The 25,741-nt window shown below is 42.4% G+C and overlaps 1 protein-coding gene and 1 long non-coding RNA gene across 11 annotated transcripts in view; one reads left to right on the top strand and one right to left on the bottom strand.

Annotated features, from left to right (window-relative positions):
* The window catches only part of LOC308571441, a 38,148-nt gene extending 16,745 nt beyond the window's left edge, over nt 1-21,403 (top strand). The window contains exons 2-5 of the long non-coding RNA XR_014001436.1: nt 4,387-4,580; nt 11,254-11,793; nt 13,144-13,213; nt 21,003-21,403. This is a non-coding gene — a long non-coding RNA (uncharacterized lncRNA). The remainder of the gene's footprint in view (nt 1-4,386; nt 4,581-11,253; nt 11,794-13,143; nt 13,214-21,002) is intronic.
* SKAP1 (src kinase associated phosphoprotein 1) overlaps nt 1-25,741 on the bottom strand; it is a 354,748-nt gene that overhangs the window by 136,590 nt on the left and 192,417 nt on the right. The window contains exon 1 of one of the 10 annotated variants that reach the window (XM_081166715.1): nt 1,077-1,119. The exons of the other annotated variants lie outside the window; for them this stretch is intronic. Within the exon in view, the coding sequence (XP_081022841.1) occupies nt 1,077-1,104 (28 nt within the window). The 5' untranslated portion in view covers nt 1,105-1,119. Of the gene's footprint in view, nt 1-1,076; nt 1,120-25,741 lie in introns of those variants that run through there. 10 annotated transcript variants of the gene reach the window in all.

The raw sequence follows: 25,741 nt of genomic DNA, 5'->3' as shown, positions 1-25,741 counted from the left end.
ACCAGTCTGAAACCTTGGAAACCCACGGCCAGTCAGAGTAGAAAACATTGAGCTAAATGGATCAATGGTCTGACCTAGGATAGGGCAGCTTCCTATGTTCATTTGGTACTTCCAGCCTCATCCTCTTACCGTGATAGCTTGGTCATGTGACTAAGTCATCTACTGGTTTTGCACTTGGCTTCACCCTTGACCCCATGTTAACCATGATATTATTTCTCAACCTACTTTCAAAAACCTTGTGATGGTACAGTAAAGAAATGTAACAATAGTGAGCATGTATATAGAGCTTACAGTGACCAAACTTCTGTACATATAATATGTTGTTGTGATCTTTATAATAAACACCTAAAGTAGATTGATATTATTATCCTCATATTATAGATGGAAGGCTGAGGTCAAGAGCCTAGGCTAATGGCCATACTAGATGTGATCTGGTGCACAATTGTTTTAAAAAACAAGGTTAGTCAGTAGGGGAGTAAAATGGATCAGGGCCATGGTGTGAAGTGGGGAGGGGTGTTACTCCTTTGTCCCAACCATGGTCATGACTGGAATAGCACTCCTCCATGCCTGCTATTCGCAATGGGAGGAAGACTCCCATTGGAGTCATGCCTATTGCTTGTGTGGATAGCATCTTATTGTAGTTGAAACTCTCATTTGCCCACCACAGTGGTGGGTCTTTCTAAGAGCATGAGATCCACCAGCTGGGATGACAGGAAGCTTGAAGGGTGTTGTGTGTGTGTTTTTAAAGCAATATTTCACTATACTTTCCTTTCTACACCTGCCTCTTTCTTGGGCTTTGTAGAGTCTGGCATAAAGCCACACCACAGCTGTGAAGTTAGGAAGCCTTCTTGTGAATCATATCCCACTCTAGCAAAGGAAGAAGGAGCAGTAATCTTTGTGTGGGAGAGAAGGGGAGGAGGTTACTAAAAGCCCCTGGTGTTGGGCGATATGTGGCTATTAGATAAAAGTGCTTTCCATTAGCAGAGAGTGAGAGTTTTGCTAAGTGCAGTTTATCTGTTAAGGACAGAATCATAACAAACCCTTTGCAGATAAATGAAGTAACTATTTCTGCTCACCTCCCTGCTGCTCCACGATCCATGGCATCCTCTTGGAATTATGGAACAAAGAAGAGGAAGGGGGGAGCAGCATCTTGAATCGCAAAATAGAAAATTCTAAGAGGATCTATTGAATAATAGAAATTCTATAATAGAAATTCTATTGATAAGACATTCAATATTCTTCTAGAACTATTTATAAAAACATTTCTTTATAATCATAGAATCATAGAATCATAGAGTTGGAAGAGACCACAAGGGCCATCGAGTCCAACCCCCTGCCAAGCCCCTGCCAAGCATAATAATGAAGATGACTATGATAAGAACCAGGCATGCAATCACATTAATTCAATTCTTGCTCTGTCAGAATCTTGGAACCCTTTATGAATGACAAGCTCAGTTCTAACTGTTGATGGGGTGCTGTTTCAGAACAAGCCTTAATCACAAAATTCTAGTCAACTAATAATTGGCATCTGTCCATCTCAAGAGACCATGGAGGAGTGAGCCTTTGGGAGTGAAGTCAAACTGTTGAAAGGTTACAGTACCTGCTGTGGCTGTAGAGACTGATACAGGAGAGACATGTTTTGTTACAGCTGGGACAGATGAAGGCGTCTTGTTGTGCTGCTGCAGATGCATCATGGCATTTCTAGTCAACTAAGTAGAGGTCATCCATAAAACTCAAATGACTTGATTTTGTGAAGCAGTTTTCTAACTCTAAAGTAAGATTAAGGGTACAATCCTATGGTCTCTGGCATGCCATCCTATGGCCACGAAGAATATTGCGGAACACCTTCTCAACAGGAGGAGTAGGAGATCCATCTTTAGAAGTCCCCACCCCAGGCAGAGTGGGAAAAAGGTACCATTACTGGTGCCTCCCTGTCATTGAAGCTCTGGAAATTGAGAGGACAGAAAGGGAAAATGCAGTGGAGGTTTTGTATCCACTAGATCCAAAGCCCTTCTCTTCTCAGAAGCATGTCCTCAGAATGGGGGTAGGAGAGCACATCAGCCCTGGGACTAGAATACTGACAAGAAAAAAATCCTCTCTTCATCTTCCACTCAGCTGGTGAGAGCCTGGTAGGGCTTAGGATTTGATGCTTCACCTTCCCCACCAACTCTCTCTCTCAACATGGCAATATGTTGTGTGTGCTCGTATGTGTATTTGGTGGGCATGATTTAGCAAAAAACTTAGGGGATCTGTGGGGCTTGCAGATTTCATTAAGGACCCCTCCAGCCACTTTTCCCATCTTGTGAGCACTGCTAGCATCCAGTTGATAGACCTGGACCTGAATTGGTCATTTATAAGTACAGTGGTACCTCAGGTTAAGTACTTAATTCGTTCCGGAGGTCCGTACTTAACCTGAAACTGTTCTTAACCTGAAGCACCACTGTAGCTAATGGGGCCTCCTGCTGCTGCCACCCTGCCAGAGCCTGATTTCTGTTCTCATCCTGAAGCAAAGTTCTTAACCTGAAGCACTATTTCTGGGTTAGCGGAGTCTGTAACCTGAAGCATATGTAACCTGAAGCGTATGTAACCAGAGGTACCACTGTACATGAAATCAGCCCTGAATGCTCACTGGAAGGACAGATCCTGAAGTTGAGGCTCCAGTACTTTGGCTACCTCATGAGAAGAGAAGACTCCCTGGAAAAGACCCTGATGTTGGGAAAGATTGAGGGCACAAGGAGAAGGGGACGACAGAGGATGAGATGGTTGGACAGTGTTCTCGAAAAGCTACCAGCATGAGTTTGACCAAATTGCGGGAGGCAGTGGAAGACAGGAGAGCCTGGTGTGCTCTGGTCCATGGGGTCACGAAGAGTCGGACACAACTAAACGACTAAACAAGTACATGAGAATTCAGGATTGTTGCAGAGCAAGAGCTAAATTTGATGGCTGCTGTTGGATTTGTCTTTGGTATTATAAACGTACAAATGTATCAACAATTCTAGAAGAATACTGTACCATCTTCATTTCATCCCTGTTTTGAAGGTTGATATCATTCCCAGCATTGATTTCTCGGATCATGACCCAGACTGCTCAATGACTGAAGAGTTGGAGGAGAAAGCAGGGTCCCCCCATCACAAGCCCTGGAATTCCAGGAGGAACCTTGTATGGAGTGCTTCCAGAGTATTCTCTTGACTGGCCCTTGGGGTGGGTTCCAGTCCAATTTCCAGCATGGTTTTGGGGATTTGTGTATTGTCCTTGAATCCAGGGATTTGATTTGAACCAGAAGTCACATTTCCCACACCTCAACATCAATGTTTAGCCAAACTAAATGAGAGCTGAAGTCATCCTCAAGAGCAGTGTACTTCCTTGTGAATACCCTATTCATGAAAAATGCATACCCGGAAGGGGGAAAGATGCATAACTTCTAGGCTTCTGCCCCTGTATAACTCAAACCTGAGAAATCAAGTATTGTCTGAAAATGGCTTTAGAATTATAGCCAAGCACTGACAAGTAGTTGTACTTTGTGTGTTTCTATGATACTATCAAAAAATAAAACTGGGAGGCTCAAACTGTTACATATACCTTTTGTTTGTATATTGTCTCTGTTATCCTTCAAATGTTACAGCAAAGGCACAACCCAGACCCTGAGATTTTTCTTTCAAAGAACCAGTGTGGGTTGTGGGAGAGCTGGATCAGGACAGTGATGTTGGGGGAAGGGGACTTTAATCTCCACCCTCACAAGCTTCTATTCCAAATCGGGAGAGACAGGCATGTCATGTGCATGGGATGAAATGCTCTTATTGGGGACCCCAATTCTGACCACAGCAGGAGGCAGAAGGTTAAAGGACCACATACCATGGTTCCTAACTGGCTGAACCTGCATATCTCCATGCCGGCTCTTTTGAGAGAAAAATGACATGTCATGTGTTGTTTGGTCCTCACCTATGGATCTACTTGTTAGTTCTTGCTATAATGCTGGGAAGCAGTCTTCCATGGGCACTGAACATGAATCTATCATTCTAAGACCTGGACAATGCTGACTCTCACAGCTAAGAAATGCCCAGTGCCCAGAGCAGGGAGCAAGTTCCCAGTTGGCCCATGAATAGCAGAAGATGCAGCCAACCTGATTCAAATTCTTCTGAAACTTGTCATTGACAGCCAGAGTAGTATACTAGCTAAGAGAGTGAGCTTTGAAACAGGAGGTCTCTGCATCCTAGCTCTGCCAAGGCCCCACTAAATGGCCCAAGGCAACTACAATTTCACAGCCTCTAAACCAGCTGCAAAATGGAGAAAATACTGCCTGTTGTAAGGATTACAGATGTAATGTATGTCAAGCACTTTGACTACTCAAAAAGTGTTGTATTAATTGCTTATTTTCATCCTCCTCAGATGGCTGCAAGCAAACCCCCTTTTCTCATCTTTTTGCTGACAAGGACATCATTCATCACGGTATTTCTAAAGGATTATCAAGAGACTCACAGCCTGCTTACATGACTCTGGAGAAAAAGTGTACCTCTTATCTTCCAGTGAACAAAAAAAAGGGCAGCAGGGCTTGAGGAAAGGGCAGCCAACACCTGCAGGAGGTGTGTCTTTTTCCAGCTCTCATTTCTATCCCCCAACACTTCTGTCTGAACCATTTCTGCCTCTTCTGGGTGAGTAGATCGGGGAGGGGAGAGAGAGAGACAAAAAGTCACACATGATGGATTTGACCACCTTAATTAATGTAAACAAGGCAAAGTGGAACATCAAATAATGTCTTCAGCTGCTTGAAAGACAAGAGGAGTGGTGAAGGCAACACTGAATGAAAAGAGGAGGGCTTTTGATGTGTGGGCCAGCAGGTCCCCAGTTTGTAAATAAAGATGGCCTCGTATCTCAGCTTATCCAAATATTTTCATTTACCATTACAAGCTGAGAGAAAAGGTTGATGGGCTTGGACTCTTCAACTTTCAGCCTTCACCCTGCAGCCCTCAAGGGAGGAGAGAAGGGAAACAGAGGAGAGAGACAGAGATGCACACAGGTTGCTCCGGTTCCCCATTTGAACATTGTAATTGCTTCATATATAACCATTTCAACATGGCTGCCCAAGAGCATAAATTGCCCAGAGTATTTCCCAGTTTAGCATAGGTTCTGGCCCTTCAGCAGCCAAGTCTCTTGTCATTCTTCTTCCTCTTCTTTGGCGATCACTCGTAGCCGAGTAAGATTGTCTTCCATAAACACGGTTTTAACAATGAGTCCGTAAGTGACTGTGGAGACCAATTCTGGATCCACACGTCCTTCTACAGTGGGGACATTGGTTTCCAGGTGGGCGTTGATCACAGTGTGGATTTGCCAAGCGTGCCTTCCTCTTAGCAAGTTTCTCCCTTGCGTTTCTCTCTTGTCATAGCATCCCCTGGGCCTGGTATGGCATAGGCTGAAAGAGTCCAAGCCTGTCAACCCTTCTGACTGCTGTTAAAGAGGACTGGTTTAAATAAGGCATGTTGTCCAAATCTGCTCACCTAAAAGCTAACGGGAGCTGTGGGGGGCAGTGACACATCTTAAATAGGCTGCTAACTAAGGAAGATTGCTGCCACACAATTTGGCCACGAGCCAAGCCAGTTACAAAACTGCAAGAACCATCATACTCATGCACGCTCCACGTTCTCCCTGCTGATCAGAATTAAGGATACCAGCCAAAGGGCAAGGCATTATACAGCAGTCTATGATAAACTTTGACAATACTTCTCCTGAGGTAGTTAATAAATTATGTTACCTTGGATCCATGGTGACTGACAATTTATCACTTAATTTGTCACTTGCATCAGGAAAGAAACTATCACTTTAGGCAGATTTACAAAGTGGGCCTGAAATAATACTAAACTAACCATCAGAACAAAGATACTGACCTAACAGTCCTGTATCTGTGGCACCTTGCTTATATATGGCAGCATGCCCCAGACTACCGTTGGTTGCCAAGAGAAGGAAACAACTTCCATCTTGGCTGTTTATGTCATATCCTTGGCATTTCCTGCCAAGATAAGATCACCAGTGCAGACAGCCTCACCAACGTTAACCTGCCAAACACTCATTTTCTCTTCAGAAACTGGCTGTGATTGGTCTGGGAACCTGTATCGCTTGCAACAAGAAAAGGAGGTTCCCCCATTGTCTTGATAGAAATAATATTGCAAATGTGATCTCAGAGGCCTTGAGACAAATATCAAATTGTAGAAACGTCTTACAAATAACAGGAACACTGTGTGTCACAGGCTCTGGTTGGCACACAAAAGCTGTGACATGAAATGACTCCTACCGCATAAGAACAAGGGCAGATATATGAAGAAGAGTGGCAGTCATGATTAACTCGCTGAGGGTTAATTGTGACAGGTCCTCTTAATCTAGATTGGCCTCTTTGCTTCAGCTACCAAAAGAAATGTATTCTGATGTAATCCAAGTCATTCAGAATAATATTTCAAATATTGTCTTCCCAAGGTCGATGGGTGCCAACAACATGCCACAGAACTTATAGGCAAGTAATGTCTTGGCAAGGAGTAAAATGTGTCTCCTCTGTAACACCTACCATGCTCTTGGCACTAAATCAATCAATACAGAATTGGTAGCTTCTTTACTAATGTTGAATTCTCATGCTTTGATTGAATCTCTTTCAGGAGAATTGGGTTGGTGTGTGTGTATGTGTGTTTCATTCTCTCTCTCTCTCTCTCTCTCTTTATGCTTTTCCAGTTTTCTGATTACACATCAACTTTTCCTATCATACAATGTTTCTGTGCAGACTTCCCAACCCAACACTCTGAGGCATTCTAGATAAACTTTGTTCTTGCTGTATATCAATTACTTTGTCCACCCTATTTTTCCTCTTGCATTCATTCGTTGCAATTAACTGTTGCTCATAAAGTTACCCCTACTTGAAAACTGATTTTTAGTATCATATATTTTTAAATACACCCCAAAGCATTCCCACTAGTCCCTCGTTTGTCTGTCATTCTGGTTCCTTATTTTGGCTGTCAAGTTTGTTAATCCTGCAAAAAGTTCATGCAGCCTTTGCTCTTTTGTAGGAATCAGGTTGATTTTTAATGGCTCCAGCAAGGCTGGCACTGGGTGGATTTCCTCTGGGTTTTAATTACGTTGTGATCTTATTGCCATGCTAATTTTGCATTTATTTTTGCTACTGCCAAGATTCTTAAAGAGTAGAATTCAGTTTGACTATAGAGGTCCTTTCACCTCAAATATTATTCTGAATATGGCTAGCCTTAACGAAATCCATGCGCTTTAGAAAAATGCTTGGGTTTGACCAATTCTTCAGGGGAAGGGAGTTCCAGAAACGTTAATCCTGAAGGTAGGTAGGAGTAAATGCTACATTTCTTTTCTCTTTTTTGCCCAGAAGATGTACTCGAATTCAATTAGAGCCATAGGGGGAGAGCTGTTGTATCATAAATATCCTGCGCCTTCCCAACCTGACACCAGGGCTGCGTTTCAGGTCTTTAAAAACACATCTGTAGGAAATCAAGTACTTCCATTGGCTCCTTTGGCATATTTACGGTTGTTGGGAAGGGGCTCCCGGGCAAAAACCTGACTGACTTATAAGGAGACTAGCACAAGGTCAGTACATGGATGGACAAAGGTACAATCTCTCTCTCTCTCATTTCACTTGCTCTGGTCTAGTTCTTGTTGAATGGACAGGACCATTTCAGGCTGTAGCTTGGGGATCACATGACAAAATGTTTGGGGGGGGGGAGCGGTGCTTTCCTACCCATAGAAAACTAGCATGCTAGGAAGAAGGGCAAGTAAGAAACCCTCTTTCTAGCATCCTAGTTTTTTCTAATGGAATAGACTTCAATTATGTGAACCTCCATCTGCAGTCTGAAGTGCTACACCTAAGAGACAGGTTTACCACACTGGCAAGAAACACTGGTGTATCCAATCAGCTCATGGTGCTGTTGGAAGTTAAGGGCACTGCCTCACTGAGGCCTCGCTAGTCTGCTCAAAGCAGCCTTCTTTGCCAGGAACCTCTCAATGGATTGAAAATGAGGCAATTCCAAAGCTGAAGGATGCAGTTCCAAAGTGTTGCCACAGGGAAGCACTGTAAGATTAGGATAGTTCCCTTCCCTCTGCTCACTATTAACTCCTGGAAGGTACCAAAATATCTAAGGCAATATCTTGTGTCAGATCAGTTTCTGTTGGTGTAAGAAAAGTTCCACAGAAATCTCTTATAAAATCAATGGCAGTGGAAAATCTCTAAAATGAGAAGTACTAAGCCTGAGTCTTGACAAATGTCATGCATTTTGTAATGGGAGATCCCTTACCACTAACTAATCACAGCCAGCCTCTATGTGCCTCAGACTGGAGCTTTCATTTCAGATGTGTTTGAAAAAATATCAGTAATATGGAGTATGGATCTCATCCAGACTACAGTTTTATTGTGGGTGTATGAAGCAACATGTTGTTGGTTTTATACTGGACCGTTAACACACCATCCCACAGTATCAGTTGCTCTACAGGGCTTCCCCAATGCTCCTGCATTTCCACACTTTAACTCCGCCTTTGAACTCTACCTATTCCACTGCCTATATTCCTGCCATTCCCAGCTTCTCCCCCATCCCTCTCAAGAACAAGGCACTAGTAAGCTGTGCTCTGCTGCCATATTGTTACACACCACTCCAAGCTCCAAGTGGTGCAAGATTCTAGGGATTCCATGCACTTACCCAGGATTCATGTTTCCTTTTGTAAATAAGGCACAGTGGAGACTCTGGTGTCTTTATGATATATGGCTTATTTGCACATGTATACAACCCGAGCCTATGATGGAGGGGTTCACAGCATTAACACCTCAAAAGGGTCATGTTTCTCCCATAGCTGCAGTCTTAGATTTAGACAGAAATCAAATATCATGCTCTGACTCTTTCTGCAGCTTGTTGCTTTTCTTCTGGTTCACATCTCACTCCTCTTTCAACTCTAAACTACGGCTTTGTCCTTCTAGCTATCTAAGAGTTGAATGAGGGGCTCCGTTCATTTGCCAGCAGGTTCAGAGCCTCCTTTCCTTTCTTCTCTTAGTGGCCCACCCCCCAGGCAATCACCTCATGAGGAAGCAAGTCTGCCTTATATATTGTCAGGAACTGGGCAGATGAGGAGGAGTGGTGGAGACCACCACCCCAAGAGCCTTCCAGAGAGAAGGAAGGGGGAGAGAGTATGGACCTGGAATCATGGTGGTTTGAGACGGAACACACCCCAGAAGAAGAAAGGAGCTGGGAAATAATGGGTGATGAAGAACAGGAGCAAGATAGCAGGTGCACCAGCCCTGAACAGAGACAGGAGTCAGATGTGTTAGAAACAGTACTGAACCAAGTGATACGCTGTCTCTGGAGAGTATGTTAGAACCACCTCCTTCCACTAGGACCAGACATGCCCTTCGTGTCTCAGAGCAGAAAGCCAAACGGAGACAGAGGGATTCCCTTAGCAGCCACTGTAGGCAGCAAGAGGGGTCTGAGGGTTAAGAAGTAACTGCCAGGGGGTTGGAGCGGCACTCTGAGCAGCTTTGGCTCAAGCTTGAGGGTGCACATTTCATGTTTCCCTGTGTTTCTGTGGATTAAAATAAAAGAACCGAAAGAAGCTCTCTGCATCTCTGATTTCACTAGGCAGTTAGCCAGCAAGCTGTTGACAGCACCCCTGACATATATTAACACTTGCTGGATCCAGGGGTTCAGTAAACTAGCCTGGTTTGATTAGCTCTTAACAGTTGCTGGATCCAGGGACCAGAAGGCTTGATTAGATTTTAGCACTTCCCGAATCCAGGGATTAAAAGAGTCTGGCTTCCACAAGCTCATAACACTGTTTTCATTTGTACAATTGTTACTTTTTATATTTAGGCTGCAATTGCTTGGTGAAACCATGCTTACACAGGAATGCCAGTATATGACATCAACAAGAAGTATGTGCAAAGGCAAAACAGTACAGGCTACTCCTCTGTGTGTAAGCTATTTGCACCATGGCATTATGCCACCATATTTTCATTTTTACACTTCTAAGGATTTTTATGTTCAGGCTGTGATTGCTGCATTAAACCTTTGCTCACTTCCACACAAAAACCCACAAGGATGGTGATACCATCAACAGGAAGTATGAGGGACTGGCTACATCACAAAGAAGTGAATTTAATTTGGCACATTTCCAAGGCACCTTAGCACTACAATGCAACAGAGGAGGACCCCCCCTCCCCAATCAGAACATTAGTAGTGCAAAAAGCTGCAGGGTTTCAGCAGGAAACTACAGCCCATGCACCGACTATTCATGAAGCATTACAACCACCCAGATAATTTTGTGGGTGCAAATAGTATTGAACATGGGGTCACGTATAACTACCCCAATACCATCAAGAGCACAGATTATAATGAATTAACAATAAAAAGGACATCTGAAGGGGCTCATGGTTGTGTATACAGAGATCACTCTTAACATTTTAAATTAATGTAGCCCACACAATACAAACATTGAGTACTAGTCAACCCAACAGAACAGGCTTACAGCAAGTAGGTGGTACTACTCTATTGATCAGTCAAAACCAGAAATCCTGACTCCTAGTATTTATTCCAGCTTTGGTAAATTCAGCTGTAACAACTGATTTGCATAACTCCATTCCTTCCTATGTATAAAGAAGGCTCTGTGGTGTGAGTATTCAGACAAATAGAACTCATTGAGTGAGATTCTTGTCTGATAATAGGGGTGCTAGCAGTATTCATTCTTTGCAAATTCCATTATAAAGTGGCTTGATCCAAAACTCTCAGATGAATTATCCTTCCTCCCTTCCTATGTTGCACTTCTCCCAAGTTTCTGATGTAGTTCTTGTCTCAAAACAAGATCAAAAAGCATATTTTTTGATAGAATCAGGTTTATAAATGTGTATTTTGACAGAAAATATGTTTAAAATTATGTATTTGATTATCCAAAAGCATATTTTGGTGCTGATTTAAAAACAAAAAAACATGAACAGGATAGAATAAAAATATTCAAAACAGACACGGAGCAGAAATAGAACGATCCATTCATTTGAGGTTCTTAGTGGAAATCTCAAGTCCCTGGGAAGACACTTGTGTCCCTTTCCTCAAGGAGATTGTTGTAGCACTTTTCAAACCAAATTCTACACACTAATGCCAGAATCATTTGTTAAATCAGGGAGTTTCCAGCAGAATGAAATGCTACAGAGTTCTTAATAACCTATAAAATATAAAAACCCTTTCAGGGCTTAATCCCAAAACTTATTTTCAATTCCAGGACTTGGCCATTGAACACATGGAGTTCTAATAAGGTTGACAGCCCCGTGGAGCATGTGAGGAGTACCTTTACTCACCTCTAAGTAGCTAGCCAAGCATTTCGAATCAGGAAGTAATATTTCCTAGGCAATACACATTTAAGAAGTACTAGAGATTATGTTCCCACTCTAGGAGAGCTGCTCAATTTCCTTAAATTAGCAGAATATTCTCTAGCTGTGAAATTTCAGGTCTCAACTCACTGAAATTGATTTTTACCCTGATGAAGGGTTTAGTATGTTTTATCCAAGAAGGGTGAGCTAGAGAGAGATCCTGCCTCTTTTTTTTTAACAATAACTTTTCTCTGTTGACAACACTTTTTTGCCTTTTTGTAGACTTTCTGAAAACTGCTGAATTCAGCTACCTTTTCAGTACCTACTTTTCTAAACCTTTGGGATGCGGAAGAGATATGGATAAGAACTCTGATTAAAGACAAAACATTATCAGCAAAAAGCAATAAAAAAATATCGATCTTGTTTCCTGAATCCTACCTCTCAAAATATAAGTAAGTGACAAGGCTGCATAAAGAATACTGGATTCAAAAGCAGGAAGCCCTTCCTATTACCTGTTCAAAACCTGATAACACAATAAATCCAGGATGATGTTATAGATCAGTGGTTTATTATAAGCCATTAGTATGTGGCTATCTCTCTGAAAAGATCATCAGTGTTCACAAATCAGCTTTTTATCCAAGATTTCAGACCTTACAATATGACATTCAGGAGAAATGACTAAGCCTTAAAAAGGACTCTCTAAAGTCAGATTTCATACAGTGTGAATTGAAATGGTAACTCACAAATAACCTAACTGAAGGTTTCACTCAGAGACCCCCCAACTCTCCCCCCCTCTCTGTGTGTATGTGTACACAGGATACCGCTAACCTGGTATGTGAAAGAACTGTTGATAGATGGAAACAGGTACCTAATATACTGATGATGGATACTTACAGATGACCTATTGACTAGTATTTCAGTTGCAGAAACAGGTTTCTTTCTGGAAAAGAATCTGCTGTATACAGCAGCCTATTGTGGGTGAGCAGCTAGGCCACAGAACCTCAAGAAGGCTGTATTCAGTGATGTTGAGTGGGAACTTTTTTAGAACAAGGCCCTCTTGGCTGTAAATGCTGTGAACTCTCTCTCAATAAACTAAGGTGTACATATGTGTGAATAAACCATATTTCTAAGACACTGCAGTCTCCACTATGCCTTGATTTTTCAACGGAACCACAACCCTGGGTGAGCACCTGGAACCTCCCTGGAATCTTGCTACTGCTTGGCAGAGACTGGGGGTGGTGTGTAACAACAGGAAAATTCTTTTCTGTGGTCCCTTCCCATGTACCTGTTTATTGAGCAACCTGAATCTGTTGGCACGTGACTGAATCCCAGCCCTAAATAGTGAAAATTGGAAAGATTAACCCCATTAGTTCCTGATTGCTGGAGGAGGGAGAAACCTAGAGCCGTGTGTGTGTGTGCATGCGTGCATGTGCATGTGTGTATACCTTTTAAGTTGAATGAGGAAAGCATGATGCTCAGTGATTTATCTCGAGAGATACGGGCCATTCAGTGTTTCAATCACAGGTATATATAAGCACACCAAAAACATATTGGAGCAAAACATACAAATGATATTCACTAGATTGTGCAGGCAGCCATCTAAGGTTAGCTAACTGTAAATCTCCCTACTTCAGTGAGGTGAATCCAGGCAATACTGCACTGTTCTTTCTGTCTCCAACCAAAAGGGCTATGTACAATGCTGATTGGCTGGCCCTTATGATACACCTTTCTGTCAATCACAAAAGTACCTTCCTGGAGTAACTGATTTCTTCTTCTTCTTCACCCCTCCCTGCATAATTCAGATTTCCACCCCCACTACAGAAGTGTTAGGAGGGAGCCACCATTCCTCTGCATCCAACTGCATCCATGATAGTAAGTTCACTGATTAAATATTTCTTCAGCATGTAAAAAACAAAAAAGCAACACTTGACCACCCCAGAAGAGAATAAAATGCCAGCTTGTTCCCAGAATCATGGACTAGAATCTTTTCCCTTACTTCTAAAGTCAATGAAGGGGCCATCGCTGTCAGGAAAATGTGGGATTGTGGGAAGAACAAATATTTTAAATTCTGGTTTGCCCCCCCCCCACTTGAACCAATCTTGTGGGAATTCATCACAATCCTTTCACTATTTGTATGGTAAAAACAGCAAGAAATAAAATCTAGCGTAGGAAATGGAAGTGCCAGTGAGACAGGCCCAGGGTCTCAACTAACATGGACATCTCAAAGAGAACAAGGCTGCATAAACACCACACATTTAAACCACTTTTAAAGCATGTGATTCCCCCCCCCCCCCGCCAAAAAAAATCCTGGGAACTGTCGTTTACTCTCTCACAGAGCTACAATTCCCACCCATAACAAACTGCAGCTCCCAGGCTTCTTTAGAGGAAGTCGTGCACTGTACTTTAAACGTACTTTGCATGCATGGTGTGTATACATAGCTCAAAAGTCTAATTTCACAACAATCCTGTATTGTTAAAAAGCACTAGCATAGTATAATGCTGGAGCTGGCTCTTAGATACTATCTTCAGCCATGTTTGTCACACAGAAAAAGAGGGAAAGTTAGAGATGCTGAGATTCTTGAAATACACCTCATAAATGAAGAACTTCAGGTTGAACAGTCCCAGTGAACTCTGAAAGTCATAAAACGTATGGATTATCAGTTATGATTTGACAACAGAGGGAATCTGGTAGGCACTGATTGAAAAAGTTTTGAAAATAAAGCAAAAATTGCTCAAAACCTCAAAGGTGGTGTATTCATAAACAACTACTTTTGGTCTCATTTCAAAGTATATAAACCAAGTGAATTCTGGACTCTTTGAACAGAGAAAATGTGGCAACAGCCTGGTGCTCATCTGAGACCTCTTGAAGAAAGCAATTCCAAGTTTTATTTACCTAGAAGGAAGGAATAGATGTTCATGCCCAAAGTCAGCAAATTAATTGCTGCACACCTGTATTTTATACACTGGGTGTGCGCAAGAGTTGAGGCAGATGGTGCTTCCAGATGGGGGCTTTATATCACAAATGGGTTACTTAGATCTAATTTTCATGGGTGTGTGATTGACACATTAGCTTGCACACATTCTGTTTTTCAGTCTTGGATAGTTATTCATATTCCACTGCTTGCTATCCACAGCAGTGGGCAGAACTTAACCAAATGTATCTGGGCTGTATTTTTGGTCCCTCTCCTCAATCACCCCCACCCTGCCCACCTGTACTATTTTTAATTCTGGGCCAGCCCTTGGTCATCATATTTTACAACAGGCAAAATTGGAGGCTTCCTTTTTTGGAGTGGGGAGCAATATCCAGTTGCAGTTGTTTGGTGTGTGTTTTTAAAAAAGCAAACAAACATGGAGGACTTGCAGAAGAGAGATATTTAGCTATATCAATCTGCTGTATGGTTTGGTGCAGCTCGGAAAACATTCTGATGAGTTTACACAGCACTGGGAACTACAGATGTGTAATGTGTACATTTGCTTACTGTGATAAAGGGAAACTGACATTTTGATGGTGGTGTGAAACTCTTGAGTGTATGAGCAGTACCAATTCCATAATAAGCCTGGCACCGCCCTAGTTTGCCCCCCAAATTTAGCCTTGATGAGGTTCACTGTGCATTTTTTGGTTGATATTTTCTGGATACACACATATTCAGCTAATATGTACTGCTTCATATGATATTCACTGTCATTTGCTATTTGTGAACATCTCCCCCTTCGCTATAGATCTATTTTTTCTGCAATGCAGTTCTCCAACAGAACAGTGTGCAGAAATGCCGATATTGTGCATAAAAAGAGGCAATCAGCATTGAATTTAGAGACTACTCTGTATATACTTTGTAGAATGAAGGCAGAGGAAGTTGTTCCAATCCATCACTAATGAGCAGGGATTTCCTTGGAAAGGAGTGGAGCAAGCAGAAACCTGCTTGGACGTGTGCCTAGAAAGAGTGTGTCAAGTCAAAAACCACTTGGACCCATGCTTTTAGGCACGGCAGAAATGGAAATGTGGATGAGCCACACTTGTTTGCTCCACAAATGGGAGCAACCACAGCCTCAATCCTCACAACCTAAATCTCTAAGTGGAGGGAAGGTACACCTCGACTCTAGGATAACCTTCTTCAAGATGAATTCATCCATGTATTTGGGATGGATGCAGAATAGGTTCTTTACTGAGGTCACACATAGGCTCTGAACTTCCTACCTTGGGTGCTCTACTTTGCCAGCTTTCTGGTGGCCTCTTTGAAGACTGGCATTTGGCCTTCCTAGCTGTTAATTCTAGCTCACCTGGCATACGAATCCTTGAATTTAAGCTATTCTTATTGCTGTGTCTTCTTTACAAGCTGCTATTGCTTACTGCTACTGTGTCTTTTATTGTACTTTAATGCTGATTTGTGAGCTATTTTAAACATTTTATTGGAAAGCCAGGATATAGTTATTTTAAATAAATAAGAAATAAATTTGGGATTAGAGGCAAGGGCACAGGCTGTGGTATTTAGGTAGGCTTCAGTCCCCTGCTTCCTTGATTTTTATAAACAATTCACTGCAAAAACTCAAGAGAATGAGTAATTTTCTGGCCGAGGTCAGTGCTATATTTTTAGAAGAAAGTGGTTTTAGCTCCAGCATGAAGGACTTTTCATTCTTTTTGAAGTTTCTCTGCTCAAGGAGGAGAGCTGCAAGTGCCAGTCAAGCTCTCTAACCTCCGTAAGCACCTCCTGGTACATTGCAAAAGATGGGGACAGCCACCAGTGCTGCTGCTGCTGCTGACGCCACACAAAGAATTTGTAACTCTGCATGTCGAGATGACATTTATAGGGCTCTCAAATTGGAAACTGTACATTTTATTACACTCCCTGTCAAAAAAATGCAGTTCCATCAGAGGTTAGAATGACAAGGGAAACCAACCAATCAATATTGGGGCCTCTAATATCTAGGCTGAACAAAAAATCATTAACCTGTTACTTTTATGATGGCGTTCTGCTTGAAATAAGGTACTTTAAAGTACTTTCCCATTCCCCAGATGATTTTTAAAGGAGAATCTTTCCTTTCTCCCTTCTTTTTCAGGCACCCATTGGGCTTAAAAGACTTGTTGGGTGGGGAAAAAGCAGCATATTTTATTTATCTATTTTGGATTTTTCTATCACCAGCCCTATGGCTGTTAATGCATAACCAAACATCCCAGTGGCAAGGGAGTAGCAGTGGTGATATTTTTTTACTTCATCACTCAATTTGTGTGACGTAGAGCAGGGAGAGTTGTTATACCTCTGGAACCAGACTAGTAATACAACCACTGGTGGTGTATACCTCTGGTAATGACAGGCAGAATTAGGAATGTTGTTTGGGATGAACTTGCGCAATTGATGCATGCAAGACTTGCCACATTATCTTCTTGAACATAGTTTTCCCTTTTCTTACTTACAAGATTCTTCCTCACGAAAACTTAGAAAGTAAAGGTTCCTATTATGCAGTTATTATATTTCCCCCATCCCTTGAGGCCTCAAGATGTGAAAATCTCTCCAACTCCACACCATTCCTGGAGCATTCCTTCTTTTCAGAATTTATTTCCACCCCAGTGTATACCAGGGGTGGGGAACCTGTGGCCTTGCTATGCTGTTGGGATTCCAACTCCCATCAGTCCCTACCAGTAAGGCCAATGGCCAGGAATGATGAGAATTGCATTCCACTATAGTCCAGCAATATTTCCAGGGTACAGGTTTCCCTACCCCTCCTTGAGTACATCTAAGTCTTTAAAAAGGGGGGGGGGGAGCACACCTAAATATTTAAAGTGTGGATGTGGCAAATAGGTGTTTGAAAACCTCAGACTTTCTTTGATATGTAACCCAGTTATTTATGGAATATCACTTGTGTATCTGCATAAACTATTTCATTGTACTTTTGGCTGCGTACACACCAACCCATTTGTAGCACAAAAATGTAGTTTTTCTCAATCTAGAATTCTTCATGCTCATCCTCAACATGCTGCTTTCAATCTAGATTGATTCTATATCCTGCTGTCCACAAACTGCTTTTCAGGGGCAAACAAATATTCAATAGATCTAGATTGTGGGTAGACTGTGTAAAAAACAACAACATCCTAGTACTCAGTCTCCATTGATTCTAGAAGAAAATGCTTGTATTCATCTTTTGTGTTTTGTTCTGTTTTTGTCTTGTGCACCACATTTATTTAAATAAGTAAACAAACAGAGGCACAGTTGTCACTGAGCCAGGACTGCCAACATGTTAAACTGGATGGCACAGTGGCAGGCATGTTTCTTCCCACACAGCCATCTCATTCACATGCAAAGTAGTGGTGGTGTCTTAATTTAAGAGTACAAGGTTTCCAAGGGAGAGGGGGTACTGTCAGAACACATACACACCCGTGCATTCGTTCTTCTCAGATGCTTCAGATAGTTTCCCCTTGCGATGTGATGTTGCTGAAATTCATGATTACTTATTTCAATATACAAATTTGTCCAGCTTGTAATGTTCCGCTGCATTACAAATTGAGCATCATTTCCCTGAGATGTCTTTCTCCAACTCTACACATGGGTTGTCAGAGTTCAGCAGACCAGGTGCCCAGAGCCAGCTGCTCTGCAGAAGAGGCGTGTACACAAGTCCTTTAATACCATTTACTCTTGATGATTTTCTCATCGACTGTTGTGAACTACAAAAAACAGCCATGCCATAGCTAGAGTTACAGGGATTGGTTTTAGGACAGATGAGACCAAAGTAGCACACAGCACCAACAGCATGTGCCGCATTAGGAGCTGAGTGAGATCTCCAGGAAAACAAGTGAGCTTCACCCTCCCAATGCTCACTGAGAAAACTTTTAGATAACACTTCCAAAGAAAGTCACCGGGAATCTGACTGTACCTACTTTTTCTAAATTCCCAGCTCACTTATGGAGGGAAGTCATTGAAGAAACTGACAATGGGGAGGTGAAGCATGGGACAGAACAGGCTGAGCACTTCCCCAGGGGTGGCCCATCCTGTTTTGCCACCTGAGGTGAAACAGGAAGGTGCTCCCACCCCTGCCTCGCTTACCAGGGTTGTGTAGCAGCAGCAGTGGTTTCTGTAGAGATCTTGTGGCACTCTCAAAACATCTTGCCAGAAGCTGCAGCCATGTGATTCCTGCAGTGGCAGGTGGGGTGCCTGCAGGGGCACTGCCTCATGGGCTTCTGCCGCCTGAGGCAACTGCTTCAGTCCACCTCATGGGCAGGCCAGCCCTGCACCTCCCCCTCCAATATGCACTTTTTAATGTTAAAGTAAAACACTTGAACCCCACTGCTATATATATGAACAGGCTAGACACGTGAATTATGACCCTGTCACACCTTAACTTTGTTCTATGGCTTCCTGTTTAATGTACACACATTAGCAAATCCAGGTTTCTTGAACTGGATGGAATGGCCCCATGGCTCCCTTTCCTACCTGTCAAAGAATGTGTCTTATTTGTGTAAATGGTAGTCAGAGAAGGAAGGCCCCTGTTGAGTCTGAACCTTAACCGTGCTGACTATCTACCTCATGTCATTTACAGATTCTACAAGACTCCTAAGCCCCATAAGACTGGATTCTTCCAAAATTTCTGGAAAACATGATGGAGAGGGAAACTAAGAATTTGTTGCACTCCTGCAACACTAGTGATCTCTCTTGTGCTTCCCCCACCCCTAATCCCTGCACACATTAGCCTCTCATCGCAGCAACAGTCAATGCTGTGAGAAATACTACCAACGTAATAGTAACAGCAGAAAAAATAAGGGAAACCTTACTAACTTGGGGAAAATTCATGGTTAAGGCCACAAATGAAGTGTGCTTAAGGTTGCCACATCAACATTTTAAAAATAAGGTATGTGATGATGAAGAAAGACTCTACCAAGAATATATAATAAAAAATAAAAAAATTGTCCAGTAGCACCTTAGAGACCAACTAAGTTTGTTCTTGGTATAAGCTTTCGTGTGCATGCACACTTCTTCAGATTTCGTGCATGCACATGAAAGCTTATACCAATAACAAACTTAGTTGGTCTCTAAGGTCTCTAAGGTGCTACTGGACATTATATATATATATATACATCAGACCAGCACAGCTACCTACCGGAATCTCTCACAAGAATGTCAGAGACAAAGCAAAATCAGATCCACCTGACTCCAACTGCAGATGCATAAGCCCTGATATTTTAGCCCTGATATTTTAGGCCAACACTCTCTCCATTGACACTAGAAAAGAGAGCTCCTGACCTCAGTTTCTTCTTCATTTTATTCATTACACCTGAGCTGCTCTACAGGTTCAAGTCTAAAGTCTTCCAAGACCTCATATGAGACCAATCTAAATCCTTCGAAGTAACAAAGTTTCTTAACAGGAAACTTTTGCTTCCTGTCAGCAAGGTAAATAGATTACCATCATAAGATCACTATCACAAAACTTAGGCATACACAGTAACCCATTTTAAACACAAAAATGTAGAATCATTCACGCTCATCCTCAATATGTTGCTTTCAATCTAGATTGATTCTAGATCCTGCTGTCCACAAGAGTGGGGGCAAGTCTGTGATTTTGTTTGATAACTGTCCACTTGGTTAGGTTATCCATGCCCTTTCCTCCCCTCACATGCCCCAAGTGAATGATGAGCAAAGTGGTGGTCACTATCTAGGTACAGGTCTAACTGCAACGCCATTGGTCAGATGTATTCACATCTCCCATTGCCGAGACTGCCTACACCTGTTTTTATTTGTTTCAAATGGACACATTTATTTTCTGAATGAAACCAGTTTCTCAAGAAGCGCTTTTCAGGGACAGAAAATATGGAATAGGTTTAGATTGTCTGTGGACTATATGGGGGGGGGGGATGGGACGGGACACAAGTACTCCATCTCCACTGAACCTAGAATAAGATGTCTGTGTGCAACCATATCCCAGCTTTTAAGAAAATATTGCTTTTTAAAGGCCTTTATAAAAAATGTGAGAGATGGGAGCTGTATCAAGAAGGCTCCATGATACTGAAAGCAGGCGCTCTGAGCTAGATCTTAAGGTACTGGCCGGATTATATGCTAACACTCATTTATGTAACCTAGTCCCAAGCTGTTCAGGTTTTAAAAGTTAACAACCAGCACTTTGAGTTGTATTGTATTTGAGGATTGTATTGGTAAACAGTATTGGTTACAAAATCAGGATAGCATATTATGATCACCTGGCTGGCCCTCACCACAGCTGAGAGGCAGGATTCTGTACCAGATGGAAGTTTCATAACAATTAAGCTCATAGACCAGGGGTAGGCAACCTAAGGCCCATGGGCCGGATGCAGCCCAATCGCCTTCTCAATATGGCCCGTGGGTGGTCCAGGAATCAGTGTGTTTTTACATGAGTAGAATGTGTGTTTTTATTTCAAATGCATCTCTGGGTTACTTGTGGGGCATAGGAATTAGTTCACCCCCCCCCAAATATAGTCCAGCCCGCCACATGGTCTGAGGGACGGTGGACAAGCCCATGGCTGAAAAAGGTTGTTGACCCCTGTCATAGACTGTCACTTTTCTTTCAGCCTAACCTACCTCACACGGTTGTTGTGAGATACACTGTGATAAACTCTTCTATGCTGCCCTAAACTTCTTGGAAGAAGAGTAGGATACAAACGTGAGAAATCAACATAAATCTGTTTTGGATTTTCACCCTGTAGGCTTGGATGCAGAACGTGCTAATGTTTAGAACCATTTGCATTTTGAAAGGGCAGCAAAAGGGATGAGGCACAGCAAAGTCACTGAGAAGGAAAAAAGAGAGAAGAGGAAAGGCAGATCAATTGGCACAATCCATCAAGCCACAAGAAGTCTAAATAATCCAGGATATCAACCAGGCTGATATATAGCTGATTTCAACGAGAGGAACCCTTAACAAGGCAGCTGTTCCGATGGCTGCTGAATCACAAACTGTCTCAGCATACGCTGGATTGAGGCACAAGGGCTCAACTCCATTCATCACAGACCTGCCCTAATGACCGAGCTTATTAGTAAACATTCCATGGGCCTGACAATCCACAGCTGTGCATGGAGCAGGCTTCAGAGAGGCAGCTTCTGAATGTAAAAAAAAATCAAAAAAAATCTGAGTGTTGCCTTCCTGGCATTTATTTCAGTACTACTGAATATTGCCATAGCATCACTTTTGAAATACAATACAAGTGCTCCCTCCTTATGAAATAATTACTGTGATCCAGAATGCAATCTGCATGCTGAAACAGGTTTCTTCAGGCTGGTAGACTATAACATGCATCAGTCCAAATAACCAATCCATATAAATAAACAGCCAGTTCCTATCAAACTCCAGCATCACACCAACAAATGGAACTTGAGGTAGAGTAAGGAGTGCAGCTATGCATATGTTGGTTCAAGTCTCTGTGGTTTCCCATAGCTCCACTGGGCAAAGAAAATGGGATGCAATCTAGGAGATGGCTGAGGTGTGGCAAAAAGATACCTTCATCTCAGGGGCAGATACAGCTTCCACCCTACGGTCCCCACCTGCATCTCTGTACTTTCTTCCATGATTCCCTCTATTCCCTCTATCTGCAAATTCTAGCAGCTGTTTCTAGGAGAAAGAGTTAAAACAGGGCCATTGAGAAAGAAGAGGGCAGTGCCAGCATGCTCAGCAGAATCCTGGGGCTTGCAGAACTACAAATATTCTTTAAAAATCAAATGGGTAGCCTTAAACAAACAAATGAAACGCTGAGGAAAGAGGCTATTCAGTTGCCATGGAAAGCTGAGAGTCAGTTGGTAAAGAAAAATGAAAATTTTGGGTGGGTAGTAGGGATGGTTTTGGTTTCTTTCAGTTTCTAAATCCAGTTCCCCACATTTCCACATCCATTTGGATTTTTTTCCTTTAAAAAGTCCTCATGAAAATTCATCAGCATTTTTGTGTGAATTTACCCTAATATATACATGTTTGTATGCCATTTTCACTCATGTATATTTTTCTACACATGATTTGGAGAACTGTTTTTCAAAATTCAGAACGATGTGAAGTTGGAAGCATGTGTGTGTTGTGGTTCTTGTATTGTTTTGGAAAGTGCAAATTAGGTAGGTTCACTTTTAAATGTGAAATGAATCAAATTTCTTCCCCATCCCATGGGGAAAAGTGGAAAACACTGCTTGGAGGAAATGGCTGACTGGAACTCTGAACAGAAATACTCCTGTAAAGTGAAAGGATACACTTAAACATTTGATTGGAGGCCTTACATGTATAAGTGAACAGGCTACCATTCATTTATAGGAGGAAAAATAAAGTACTGCACTAGGAGACAAAGTTGTGCTGGGAGCAAAGCCTACTTGCCATTCTGAAAGAGGTCCCAAGAGGAAAGATACAATCTTTCCCTGTGCAATAGGGCACACAGAAACAAATGGCACCGTCCTACACAGGCATCTATGTAACATAGAGGCCCTCTCTCGACAGACAATTATCACCTGTCATAAAGATAAGTACTTCGATAGAAAAGAATAAAAAAACCACAAACCCTTCATTCCCTGTCCTGCTGAGGATGCCAAGACCTCAAACATGTAGACAATGGTCAGGCATCCTTTGCAAAACACTTCAGAGCAGCTACAATGCAACATACAGTCCCTCACTTAGCAAAAGTTCCCTATCCCCCCACCTGGCCCCCTGCCCTCAGCCATGCACCTGCAGGTCTATAACCCATCGGATTAGCTGAAGGCTGCCTGATTGCTGCAGTTTCAATGGCTTGTTGAGACCATCGATTGCCGGTCATGTCACCAGGAGAAAAGGATTAATAACGGATTGCTCAGGTTGGCTCAATACTGCTGATAGCGCCTGACAAAACACCGTTAGTAGCACTCCCGCTGGGACACTCTCTATGTAGGGGAGCCACAAGGAACATCATTCATGGTTTTGCAGAACAATGATTAACTCCAGATCTTCGCGCCAGGGGTGGGGGGGGATGAGGGGAGTCTCAACAAATAGTTACTATTATTTCCAAATAAATTCTGCTCCTTCTGTTCAGTTCATTGCTGTTTCAGGCAGAGGCCTTTAGAGAAAGAGAGAGAAAGATACCTGCTAGGGAGAAGATGCATTTTCTTTCAGGCCCCTTGATACTGTATAATCTGTCCCACAGGAAACATAGCTCTCAAACCCTTCTGAAATCTTGTTTAAAGAAAGCCATCAATTTGGTAAATTGGTTCAAGTTGGGTGTGTAGGAGGAGGAACCCAGAATCTGGGGAAAGCAACACAGAGATGGCAATCAGAAGGCTGGTGCTGACTTTATGACAGGCCTGGGTTTCCAAGCCTATGGCTGACCCTTTCCTCTCAGCATAATTTTTGTAAACTTTCCATGCCAGCATAATTCAGCAAAAGACTAAGGTAGGCCTTGGAGTTGACAGCTAGATCTTAAAATGGTGTTCTCTGTATGCAGTTCATTGCCACTCACCATTGGGCAAAGTTAATGTGCAACCCCTGACATGAACTAATATGTAAAAGCTCACCCCCTTTTTCTGCTTGTGCTAATTGTGACTCCCCATCACTAGTAAATCTGTGGCTGTAAGGAAAAGTGAGCTATGTTGCCCCATCTCTTCTTCAAGGGGTTTTAGACAGCAGAGATAGGAAAGCCCTCTGCTTGAGAGACCACCACTGCCAGCCACAGCACAAATCCTATAACAGAACTCCTTGGGCTGATGTAGACTAAGTTACTTATAATTAGTTCCCACTGAAATAAAAGAGGCTTGAGTCATTACTAACTTGCTTCATTGATTTCAGTGGAATTAAATACAACTAACTTCCATACAGTGCAGTCCTGTGCATGTTGCTCACTCAGAAGATCCATTGAGTTCAGCAGGCCTTGCTCCCCAATGTAGAACTAGCATTGGAAACAACTCTCAAGTTTTAAGCACTACCAATTTGAATGTTTCCCTAATTGTTACCACAATGGGGTGGCTTTGTTTTTCTTCATCACACACTGTTTTGGAGCACGGACATTTATGTTTATATCCAGTGCTTTTTTCTAAAAAAAATGTTTAGGGGTACTCACATTTTCCTACTCATATTGAAATTGTTGTTTAGTCATCTTACTTGTGTTCGACTCTCCATGACCCCATGAACCAGAGCATGCCTTGGAAACTCTCACTTTCTTCTCAAAGATTCTCCTTTTTTATGTCCATGGAGTTTTCTTGGCAAAATACTGGAGTGGTTTGCCAGTTCCTTCTCCAGGTGGATCACATTTAGTCTAAACTCTCAGCTATGACCTGTCTATCTTGGGTGGCCTTGCATGGCTCATAGCTTCTTGGAGTTATTCTAGCCCCTTCGCCACGAAAAGGCAGTGATCCATGAAGGGGCATATTGAAATACTGCCTCTCAATGTAGGCCAAACTTAGATTCACAAAATGTTTAGGGGTATGCGTCCCCCCGCGTCCCCCCAGAAAAAAGCACTGTTTATATCTGCTTATGTGCTATTTCTTGAACACAACTAAAACGAGACAGCAAAAGCACCAGCACTCACTGCAACCTTGGACTGGAGACAGATGCAACCAATGTGGTATGACAAACACATCACTGTAGTCAGTGTTATCTTTCTAGAAAAAGAGGTGCCAAAACTCACAATGAACACCTCCCTTGTTCTCTTAGAATGGTGTCCACCTGAGAGGTGCTGGACCTCACTGGAGAGGTGCCCGAACTGAGTTCTGGCTGGAAAAAAAGCCCTGACTATAGTTCATCAAAGCCTACATGAACTGTTAGTCCAATGACAACAGCAGAACAAAACAAGTATGTATTTTGCGGGTGGGAAACGTGGGCCCACCTGATGGACTCCAACTTCCATCAGCCCCAGCCAGCTAATGGTTATGGATTATGACTATCCAAAGGGCCACAGACTCCCCATCTCTGTTGCACAATGGGAAATGATGCCTTTATTATACCACCTTCAACTCTGTATCCAACCTGGGAGACAAATGAAGTTCAACCAAGAAGCATGAATAACAAGGCACTTAAGACGACACATTTACAAAAGCCAAGTGTCCCACAAAAATACCACAAGACACATCACATATTTAAATGGTGGCCAATTTCAGAATTAACTGAAATTACATGGAATTGCCATTGAAAAAATCTATTTTTTCTCACATCAGTTGATTCAACTTCCCATGTTTCTCTGTTGTCAGCTAATGTTTCATAATGGAAAAAAATAAGAAATTTCAATCAACAAAAATTTGATGCACTTTTCGGCTGGTAGTATCTGTTCTGATAATTTGAAGGGATGTGGTGGCCAGCCACTGCTTGCAGTACATACACTTACACTTTGCCACCACTAAGCAGGTTTTCTAATCTTTAAAAATATGCATTTTGGAAATTCTTCAAAACGAAAGGAATGTGTACCCATACCACAAGAAGAAATGCCTCTCTTAAACCACTCTCAACTCAACCATTGTC

Source organism: Podarcis bocagei (assembly GCF_964188305.1).
Source record: "Podarcis bocagei genome assembly, chromosome: 13".
NCBI classification, from domain to species: domain Eukaryota; kingdom Metazoa; phylum Chordata; class Lepidosauria; order Squamata; family Lacertidae; genus Podarcis; species Podarcis bocagei.
This window is presented reverse-complemented; position numbering and strand designations above follow the sequence as displayed.